Source organism: Nelumbo nucifera, chromosome 4, assembly GCF_055504915.1.
Source record: "Nelumbo nucifera cultivar China Antique chromosome 4, China Antique-T2T, whole genome shotgun sequence".
In the NCBI taxonomy this organism is placed as follows: Eukaryota; Viridiplantae; Streptophyta; class Magnoliopsida; order Proteales; family Nelumbonaceae; genus Nelumbo; species Nelumbo nucifera.
Window position 1 is genome coordinate 34342655 of NC_142652.1, and position 11862 is coordinate 34354516.

Genomic DNA, 11862 nt, shown 5'->3' on the forward strand with positions numbered 1-11862 from the left:
AAAATGGCAAAAGTTTGAAATTGTAAAATATGGAAAAAATTAGGAGTTGCAGAAAATGGAGATAGCAGTCCATTAACAGGAGATACCGGGTATGTTTTTAGAAAAATGCCATCACATCAACCTACTTAGAAGTTAACATTTATTGTGCATGAGATCGTTGTTTCATTTCAATATTTATCAAATAAATATTAAAAAACAGAAATGCTTGGATTATGCATGAAACGTTGGAAAAACTTTAAATTCTGGTTCTTCCCAATGGCCAACGTTTATTGAAATGCAATGGTGTACTAGAAATGCTCAACCAAACAACAAAAACGTTTAAAGTGACATTTTTCAATAAAGCATTTATCTAAGAAACATCACATCTATAAACGCCATGCAACCAAACACAAAAATCATCTCTACAATCTTTGCTCTCTTTGCTGTCTCATTCATGATGAGGACATTGTGTGGGGTAACTCTGAAACCAGTTCCCTCCCTTTTCAGTTTTATTCACCATGCTGATGCATCTCACAAGAGGTGTTGGTTGCAGAAACAAACAAAGCCACTCGAACTAGAAGAATTTTCTTAGACAAAATACGCATCTTACCATTTCCAAGTTGGATCAGACCATCAAAGTAAAATGATGAATTCTTATGGGCTCCTTGCTCAACATATGAGCCAAAAAGTACAAAGGTTCCCACTCCCAGGGACTGTGACCTTCCCCTATTCAGAAACAAGGCAACTGCATCTCATCTTTGTTCCTAATTCCATCTCAACTTTATTCCACAAAGAGACCTCATCAGGACTAAATGCATCTATGTCGTGTAGCTTCATAGACTGCACGAAGAGCATTTGGCAAGGGCTTCACATTCTCACCACCGTTCGACAGGAAACCGGATTCACTCAGTGCAAAGCCCATTCAAACACCTTTTATAACCTTGCATAGAGAATATCTCCCCATGAAATAAAGCACAGAAGTACGGAGGATGTTCCCAATGCAAGGCTGTAAAGACTGTTTGAATACCGTTTGAGTGGGTCTTGCACTGAGTGAAGCCAATCTCGTTTGACAGTCTTTAACGTTTAACAGGGGCGGAGCCAGGGGTGGCAAAGGGGGGCTATGCCTTGAAAATCCCTACAATACCCATTTTAACCTTACCTATATTTTGGTCCCCCTACCTATATTTACTAACTTTTGGCCCCCCATCCATGTTTATTACTTTTTGGTCCCCTCTCAAAAGAAAATCCTAGCTCGGCCCCTGATGTTTAAAGTCATAAACAAGGTTCAAAATATCGACTATCCTATATTAAGACTCATTTCTCCTTTTTTTTTAGTTTTTTTTTTCAATCTAGTTTAAGGGGGCTGATTTAAGGCCTGTTTACCCCTTGAACCATAATCTGACCCAAGGCACCCACTGTAGGAGTGTATCGGAAAGCCCATAATATGATACATATTGGCCGATATAGCCCAATACGTATCAAAACTTTGAACCTTGGTCACAAAGATCTTAAAAGAGCCAACCTCTCCATTTCCCTGTGATAAAACAAGGGAGACACGGCCACTTTTCATGGTATGTATTAGAAAATGAAACAGAAAGCAAAAAATTGATCTACTTGTGTCGCAAGTTGCAATATTAAAATTGTAGATTGATGAGGTTAAAACTTCGGTTTGTTGATGGAAATATGAAATATTTCCCTTTACCCCTCAATTTGAAACATGCACGAGTCAAAAATTTTTCGGGGTCATTTAAATTTTAAAACACCCCCCATTACTATTTTGCGAGTCACATACCGTTCACTGATGTAAGCTAGGAATTTGGATTCAGTCCCGTGCGAACATCTCCATACTTGTATCTTTTTATTTATGGGGAGATATTCCTAATACACAGCTGCAAGGACAGTTTTGTAAGGATCAAATCCGATTTCAATTTATAGATGAATCTTGACGGATAAAACATTAAAGTAAAACTTATGCAAATGGTGTTTTAGTTAATATGGTAAAGTACAGAGGTGTCAATTTTTTTGAAAATAACTTGGTTCAATCAAATTTCACCTCAAGGAAGGGGAATGTCTCCAACCCAAAGAAAGGTGGTAGATGGTAGACTGTGAATGAGAGGAGAGAATTTTGTTCTTATTGGTTGTAAATAAGTTGGTGGGACGCACAAGTTACCTTTTTATTCCTAATTGGTAGTTGGAAACAATTTTTCTTGTTTTAATTAAACTCAAGAATTCAACAGAGTTTTGAGGGGTCTTGAAGCATAAAGAAAGAGAAAAGTGTGACATGGAAAAAGTCTTCCTAGTAAGAATCTCGCAATCATCACTAATGCAATATTTTACTATCTCATTGCAGATAGAGATTTTTATTTTAATTCTGGGTTCCTAACTGTTTTTAACTAAGTAAATATGACACGGTCTAACCAAATTTCCTAGCTCCAGTTTCATAGGCTCTATGCTTTTTGAGACTTCAATGCTGCTCCAGTATCCAACACAGTACGGCCAACACAGATGAAAACACAAATCCTTATCCTTTTGTACTAGTGATCTCAAATCTGCACAAGGAAATAACAAAAAGAGTATCACAATCTATTGGCACCAAGATACACAAATCAAGGAGCATCTTGCACTAAAAATCCTGTTCTAGCTGAGAGAAATACATGCTAATAAGCCTCTCAAGTTCTGTTTAAGGACTAATCAAGTGCTAATCTGTACAAAGAAAGTCAATAGCATAGTTTTTTCCACCCCTACTAGATATTTAACAACCCTTAGTCCCTGAGCATCTTTTTAACCCATTCGTCTTTGTAGCCTATTTCAGCCCCTCTTGACCCCTGTTTCTGATGGAATCTACAGAATGTACAATTATCAAAGAAAGAATAGCATCAAGCAGAAAATTTGATAAACTTCAACCACAGAAAGCAGGGAAGGTTCCCAGTCCCGCAATTTGAATACAAGCTTTTGATACTAAAAAGAAATAATAAATAACATTAAGAGTAGGCTGATACAACCTACATTCATAAACATCATTTCAATGGGTAGGAATTTAACTTCTGATCTTCCAAACACTCAGAGGTCAGAAACCCAGACGATTCGGGCACACAGGTTATATCAGCATCAATTTAGGAGAGGATAATATAGCCCTGCCTCGCTACAGTTTTTAGTTCACAAATGGTATGGTCATGGTTTCAAAGGGTATTCTAAATACCCATAATGGCAGAACCAGAATATGCAGCCCATTCCAACCACTCAAAACACACATATAGTGAACAAAAACAAAACACTTGGAAGCAAATGAGCAAAATGAAAAACTTGAAATTTGTAGTACTAGAGAAAGTGAAAAGTTAAAGATGTATGATAAGTTGATCTGCAATATCTACAGGAAGCAGCACTTGTATGTTATAACAAAATATCCTGATTGCTCAGGCAATCAGTTTATGTGATCTCAAGTGTTGAGCTTCTATTAAGAACTTCAAGTCATACAAACAAAAATCTTTTACCAGATCCATGACTATAATGTCTTCTTAGCTAAAAAAAATGGCAAAGATATCCTATTGTTAACTTCAACCCATTTTATGGAAAATAGTATTTCAAGATTGAAATATTGAAAGATTTTCTTGTCTTTCTATATGCATGGTATGGAGAGAAAAAAAAAAGTTTTCTCCCTCTCTCAACCATGTTTTCTCTTCTTTTCTTTCTTATGCCCTCTACTTCAGCAGCCTGTATGGAGATCTGAGATCACAAGATTCTAGATAAGTATTTGTTAAATTGAAATCAAGATGTTCTAGTCAAGGAAAATTTGTTCTTCTCAGAATCTTAAACAATAAATCATGAATTAATAACAATAGAATTGGTTTCCTTTTCCTGTCCCTCTTTTTCAACCCATCTCAAACTCATGCAACTCCAAACCACTGCCTTTGCCAACCGCCACTAAAATTCTTGAACTTGATATGGTTACATGGTTATCAAAAAGAGCATACTTCACATCACATGGATTTATCTTGCTATCCAATTAGGTTCCCTACCAAATAAATAGGATGGAAAAAAGATCTAGTACTACAAATTCTGCAACTTTCAAAGATGCTGATATATTGTTAACATAGCCTCAAAAATTGCACAAGTGCCTGGTTCAGCTAATGGAAACACAGAGGGATTAACTATCTAAGTCCTTATGGCTGTGTTTGTACCTTTTGTCTCATTTGCACTCACCGGAAGTGCAATTTTTTTAATAGGAAACAGTAACTTTCATTAAATTAAATAAGAGAGTACACAGGTCCAGTCCCCAAATTAAGGGAATCTGACCCCAAAAAAGATTTCACTATTACAATTCAGCCCAAAAGAATTCTCCCCTGTTTATACCTTGTTTGGCTAGTGTATCAACCAAACCATTAGCTGACCTTCTAATCCATCTAAAAAATACACTAAGCTTTCTTGATAGGCATCTGATCTCTCTCATGGTCTGCCTGTGAGCCCAGATCCCCATACTACTTGGTATCCACCCTATCGCCAATTTCAAGTCCCCTTCCACTTCATTCTGTTGGAAGCCCAATTCTTTTGCCAAACTCAAGTTCTCAACCCATGAAGAATGACTAGAACTTCAGCTCTTAGAGAATCACCCACTCCTATAGACCAAGAATATACCACCACAACCCTTCTCCATCTATGCCAGAAGGCCCAAGATTACCAATTGAACTACCACCAAAGACATGCTGATGGGGTCCACTTCTCCTAAATAATAGACTTTGAGGATGAGGAAGTCGCCACTGCATTACAATTCCTTGCAATATCATCACAAGAGAATTCCCTGAACAACTCCAGTGCAAATTTTGTATCCCAAAAGCTGATGCAGAATTTGCAGTACCTCCCTAGTCCCTCCTACATAGTTCTCTCTTATATAAAGTGGAGACACCATTTTACTTCTCACAAACAACTGAGACAACGTCAAATCTGAAGCAAAAGTAAACCAGAATTTACACCACGCATTTGCAAACCCATGCATTTACACCAGTTCAAATACAATTTGAACTGCAAATAAACCGAGCCTATGTTTCCTTAGATAGCAAAATAGTATGAAGTCCAAAATGGGTAGTTGAGACTTAACATAGATAAAGAAAATAACTTCCGGTTAAGGAGCCTGTTTGAGGATTGTCTTATAAGTCCCCCTCTCCCTCCCTCCCGACAAAAGCACACACTGCACTATTTAATACTCCATCTTGCCTTAGGATTCACCCCAAGAGGGTGTATCATGTAGAATCTGACCCCTTTCTCAGTTTGCTGGAATTTGTGGAACAGAACAACTGTATGTTTTGAAAATATGTCAAGAATTGAGTGGCTGCAGGTTTGTCAGGATTCCATCCTAAAAGATTTCCATGGTTTGAAATAGAATAATTTGTTTAGTAGGGGGGAGCAAATCATTTTTGTTCTATTTTTGACATATAAAGCTTTTTGTATACCAGCAAATGCCCACATACTTTGCACATGGCAATTTTAGAGATGATAATGATGAAGATAGCAATAATATGTGCCCAACTTTTTCTACAGTTTTTTTTTTATGTTTTATCATTTATGTGTATAAAAATAATTCTTGTTCATCACACTTAATTATTGTTTAATATGATGAATATATGATATTAGAGATTTGCTTAAATCATCATCATCATCCAAGCCTTATCCCAACCATATGGAGTCAGCAACATAAGTCTTGTTTTGCCATTCTATTTTTTTTAATATCATATAATATTAGAGATGTGCTTAAATGTTTTCTACAAAATTTCTACATTTTTCATATTTTTCTGTTTTTATCTTTTATTTTAATTTATATTATTCAATTATGACATCAAGGGTTCACACATTTGACCTGAAAGGTTGAACTATTGATCCACCACCAAATAGGAAAACAATTTCATTTTTAGGTCAGTTTTAAATTTTGTATTTCATTTTCATCATTAATAAAATTAACTATTGTTTATCACACTCTTTAATATGGTTAATATGAAATATTAGAGATGTGTCCAAATTTTCTACAATTTCTTAAACTTTATTATTTAACTGTGACATCATGGACTGACATATTTGACCCTGATGGTTGAATAACTATTTCTGCTTGGACGAAAGAAGGTTTCATTTTTGGGCCAGCTTTTAAAAACATGGATTTAATATTGTTAAATGTACCGGATATAGATCTAATTAGTAGAATTTATTGGTAAGAAAAAATACCTTATATGTAGGATTCAATGAGAGAGAATGGTAATTAATACCATAAATATAAGAATTGAGAGGGAATTGAATGAGGTGAAAAGTAGTACTTCAAATTACAATGACTGCCCTTACAATTAAAAAGGGACCAAATTCAAAAATAGCGGTATTTCAGTCAAGAAGAAAAATTCCACAAACTCATTCTTACTTTTAATGGTACCATGTACATCCTGTATATGGTATTTAACTCATTAAACATGTAAAAGTTTGTATTTCAATCTCTTAGAATGCTTTCCCAAATATCTAACTATCAATAAATGCATCATGTTTTATTATATAAAAAACAGCACACTCCCCATCTGTGGGTGCATAATTATTTACATACTCAATGTAATCTGAACACTAAGGGTTATTCTTGTCATACCCAAGCACCACCAGCAACTCACAAACCTCCTCCCAAAGGAATACCAGACATAGACCTGACCCCTTAGAGAAGAAAACAGAATTCATCTTTTGTAGAAGCTCAAGGCCTGTAAGGAAAAGGCTAGAATTAAGATATTTTGAAGCAAGTTGTTGTGTTTAAATGGGGAAAAATTAATGTTTTGAAATCTTAAGATAAACCAAAGATACAATTATTCAATATTCCATTTTGTTTAAAAACTAATGAAGACTATAACTTCTGAAACCACAAAATATGGTCAGTTACTCAAATATCTCTCTTTTTCACCTATATAAAACCCGTGCAACTCCCAACATTACTTTGGCTTTATTACACAGACACTAAAGATACACTTTTCACATCATGCAAATTTTTTTGAAGATGTTGACACCATAGCTAGCACAAAGTAAAGAAACTTTACAGGTATCTGGTCAAACTTTGGGCTCTGGCAAAATTGAGCAGCCTCACTCCAACATTCTTCTCTAGTTTTCAGATACTAAAAGCATTGGAAGCCTAAAATGGATAGTTGAGAACTTGATTTAGGCAATGTGGAAAAGCCAATAAATCTTGATTAAACGGACTAGTTGAGTGGCATGCATGGTTTAAAGTATCGATACGATACACCCCGTATTGGGTGTATCGTATCGTATCTTTTGAAAAAGATACGGTCCGAAGGCGTTTCGGGCCCCCAACTTTTTTTAATCATAAAAAACACGTTTTAAGCTTCCCAAAAAACCAAACCTTGAAAAAAACTAAAAAAAAAATGGTGTTTCGGCCGTTTCTAAGTACCGATACGATACGGTCGAAACGCGTATCGTATCGATACTTTGAACCTTGGGGGCATGTGCAAGAGGGGAGAGAGAAAGATAAAAAGAATGGAAAGAGGAAAAATGAACGGACTAAAATTTTGGGGTGCTCACGTCTTGACACGAGGCCAAGGCAAGAGCAAAATTTACTGAACAATAGGGTTTGACACATTGAAATGATGTAGCCATTCTCATTGAGATTGCATAAAAGAATTCTCTCATATGGATTTAGACAGATTTATACTCATTAAAAAAACATTAGACAGACTTGTATCATCTTTAGAACTTTTCCTGCATTTCAAGAGCATCTATCAAACATCAGATGGATGCATTTACAAATAAAGGTGTAATAAGTATATAGGAGAGAGAGAGAGAGAGAGTATTCAAATATTCAACCAATAAAAATAGTTTCACAATCTGGTGTTTTAAATTCCAAGAGAAGTTTCAGAAACTTTGAGATTTTTTTTCATTTCTAGTTTGACCAGAATGAGATATATGAAGGATAAAATGCAACACCTTCGATTCAGTTTTAGAGTAATACAAAGAAAAAAGGAAGAAGAGGAACAGGAATGGAGAGGAGACAAGAAGGGTAGATATCAAATAGGGAAAAGAGAAAAACAAGGAAAAGGAATTTAATATAAACAGAAAAGAATTAATTTCTTATTTAAGGTTTTTTACTTCACCAGATTTGTTCATTATTTCTACCATCTCAGTCATGGGTTCAACTATGATACCGGAAAAACTTATACCCAATCAACCGGTACCATAAAGTGGTAACCAATCAGGTGGTTTTCATCAAAATTCACGGGGGTTTGGTTGATCAAAGCTATTCCGGTATCATACCTTTCTGGCATCATAGATCCCCCCCCCACCGGCCCCGGGTCATAGGTACTATTCCAAATGCAACTGATATTTTTCCCAACATGGATTTAAAATCTATGAGACTAACGCTCCACTGAATCTAGAACTTGACAACCAACACACAGGTAGGATAAAGTGTAGAACTCAATGTCCATAAAACAAGTCAACAGAACGGCCTCGTCACTAAATACTCTGAAATTTGACTATCCTTTTGGCCCTTATTTAGCACAATTATGACGTAAACGATGATGGTCTTGATTTCCAACAATGTCAATTAAATAGGAATAAACCACACGCAAAACTCGTAAACAATCAACGCAAAGTAATCAAAGGTTCAATCTTACAGAACCACATTGGATTCAATCTCAGAGAAGCACACTAAATCAAAATTGCTAATAAAGCGTTTACAACGAATAAAGAAGCTTAGAAACTGAAAAAGAGCAATGATCCCGGCGATCACAATCAGAAAGGCACAACCTTTAGTACTATTGAAAAAGAAAAACAACAGTAACTGCAGAATTAAGGATAACCTAATACTACATGACTCACCAACTGTTAAACCGAATCAGTTGGTCTTCGGATCAGGCATCGGGAACAACCCAGCGTTGGCAGTCCCTCTGGGGGGCGAAAACCCTAGAAACTTCTGCAAATTGGTCCTGATACTAATCGAGCATAAGAAATACAAAAACGCCATCGAACAATCAGTTGGGTCATTGCCAGGCAAACCCCGGTGGCTCATCTTCTGAACAAAACCAGCCGGAGAGAAGGGCAACTTGGCGACAGGTTTCCCTTCGAAGAGAGAATTCAACAACCCAAAGACAACGAAGAGGACGAGAGCGACGACGGCACCGGACTTGAATTTGGAGAGGGAGAGATCACGGCTGGATTCCTTTAGACTTGTCTCTACTCGATCGATCTTCTTGGTCTTGGATTTCTTGTTGGGTCCCTTGTTTTCGCCGGTCTTCATGGTCTCGAGCTTCTTGGAGGCTTTGTCGATCGATGAACGGAGTGACTTGTAGGAGGAGGTGCGGTAGATTAGAAGCCATGAAATGCCTTCGCACAGAAAAGCTGTGCAGATTGAGATGCCTACGACCACAAGACTGTCCGAGTACCTGAAGGAAGATAGAATTGACGCCATTGAAGAATTCACCAGGACGAAGAAGACGGAGAAGAGAAGATGGTAAATACAGAACACAAACACACACTCTCTTCTCTCCCTCTCCCTCTCTCTCTCGTTCGTCAGTTTCCCTTGTCGCTTTGTATGTCGCTCCGTCCTCTTTCGTTACCCACGAGGTCGAATATGTTGCTGCGATCTATTGCCACCAAATCACCCACCAAAGGCGCAGAGGAGGGTGGGCTGCACCTACACACTTAACGGTGTACTTTAGCGGATGGTGAATATATAGCGCGTTGTATGTGCAGCGCATGAGTCCTGCTGCTAAACGCTCGCTAACAGCTTCCTCTTCTCTCCTTGGGCACGTCAACATGTCAATTGGTCAAGCAGAAAAGTTGCATGAAGTGATTGTCTGCTGGTGGTTCATTATTGGAATTGCACTCAAAATTAACATCTAGAGATGGTTTATCCAATTATCCTCGCCTTTTTGTGCCCCATCTGCACATTGGCTCCACTCTTTAATTTGCCACGTGGCATATCCAATTTGTTAGAAAAGTATGTGCGGACTGTGGAGTCTTTATTGTTAAGCAGGTATAACTTAAAAGGGGTAACATTGTTAAATTATTACTTTGATCCATGTGCTTTTTAGTCTATCCCTGCCCTTTCTATCCCCTTACCAAAAAAAAAAAAAAAATCACTTCTTCTTTTAGGTCCTGTCAAAGTTCTTCTATCCACTTGACTATCCTCATAGTGTAATTTCTCTCATTTTATCACTTCATAGAGCCATTCGTATGTTATTGTTTTTCTGTATGCCAGTATCCTATCTAGTTTTCCCACTTATTCATAATGTTTTAAAAATCGATTCGAAGGCCAACCGTTTTTTTTTCCGAGTCATGGGTCACTGATTTAACCGTTTGGGTCGAATGGGTTAAATCGTTTCATATCAATATTTTGGGATGCATAGATCTTAAAAAGTTATTTAAAATTAAAAAAAAAAATCATTCTAATTAGACATCAGAGTGTAAAGTTATGAATTCCAAAAGTTTGTATATACATTAAGTATGCAACCTATAACTCAATCATTGAATCGAACGAATCGGGTGATGGTTCAAATGGTTCAACCAACTGGGTCAACAATGGGTTAAAAACATTGCTTATTCATCATAGCATATGCAGTTTTAGGCATACTGTTATTTACTGCCCAAAATTATATTCTATATAACATAATTGGTATTATAACTATTTTATAGAGCTTTCCTTTTCAAGCGATATTCGCTTATCACATTATAGTCTAAATGCACCCCTCCATTTTACCTTCCAATTTCTGTGGATAAGTTTAAAGAGGCCTTAGGTAGGCAAATTCCATATATCTATATTTGTTTGTATCGTGTTTCGATGTATTTTCATCCATGTTGAATTGTTTGGTCATGGAAAACAAAATTAATGGTATTATGCATGGTTTTAAAAACAACCTAGAAACTGAATCGTTTTGGCCACTGGTTTTTGGAACGGTTTGATCGTTCAATTCGAATGAACGGTCCGTTCTAACAAAAAAATAAAAAACGGCCAAAAACTGTTGAACGGATCGACAATTTGACCACCTAAGTTAATGAATTGTTGACTGATTCAATAATTTTTTACCATAAACCAGATTTAAGATAAAACAAAACCAGTTGCTTGAACAGTTATTGAGCCAAATAGTCTGACTGTTTGAGTTAACTGAAGTTCGAAAACCATGGTATTATGTTTTAAATAAATTGTACCCTATAATCAGTTTCATATTTACAAAGGCTAATATTAAGGAAGGGTGAAACCTACCGGAGAATTAACACTTATGAAAGAGCTTCAATGCAACATGTGAAAATGGAAGATGCATTTCATCATCAGCTTACCATCACTATCCCAAAATCCTTAAAATGGTTGTAAGCCCTTTAACTTATTTAGGTCTTCAGCTTGAGGTAGGTAGTAAATTAAGGTAGTAACCACTGCTATACCTGCTTATTGTATGTGATGTATGCTTCTTTATTCAAGAGCATCTGTAACGAAATGACAAAAGTGTAACTATGGCAGTAAACCTATTTTATTAATCGATAATAAATATAATTTTAGATAGATGATGTTTGTACAGTAGCTTCTCAGTTTCATTGAATTATTTTGGGTTGGAGAAACATGAAGGGTTGATTTGGTTTACAGTCCGAATCAGAATGATCTCCTTTCACCTGTTTGGTTCAGACTGGCATCAGAATTGAAATGGTCTATTTCCTTCACTTGTTTGGTTCAAATTGGAATCATAATCGCATCAGAATTGGCTATAATGGATTCTCATTCTGCTGGGGGAATGGTCATTCCCTCAATGGGATTAATGGGATTCTGATTCCACCTAACCAAATAGTTAGACCATATCCGATTCCAATTTCGGACCTCCATTCCTACAAACCAAACAAACCCAAAATAGGTTAAAGAAACTAGAGAATCAA

The 11862-nt window shown here is 36.5% G+C and overlaps 1 protein-coding gene across 1 annotated transcript; it reads right to left on the minus strand.

The window, feature by feature from the left end:
- Window positions 1–2167: 2167 nt before the first annotated feature.
- On the minus strand, window positions 2168–9618 carry LOC104607368 (uncharacterized). Its single transcript, XM_010272996.3, has 2 exons — window positions 8821–9618; window positions 2168–2528 (listed from the first exon to the last, which is right to left on the minus strand). Exon 1 carries the CDS (start codon window positions 9407–9409, stop codon window positions 8837–8839), a length of 573 nt encoding a protein of 190 aa, XP_010271298.1. The 5' UTR covers window positions 9410–9618; the 3' UTR covers window positions 2168–2528; window positions 8821–8836.
- Window positions 9619–11862: the final 2244 nt, after the last annotated feature.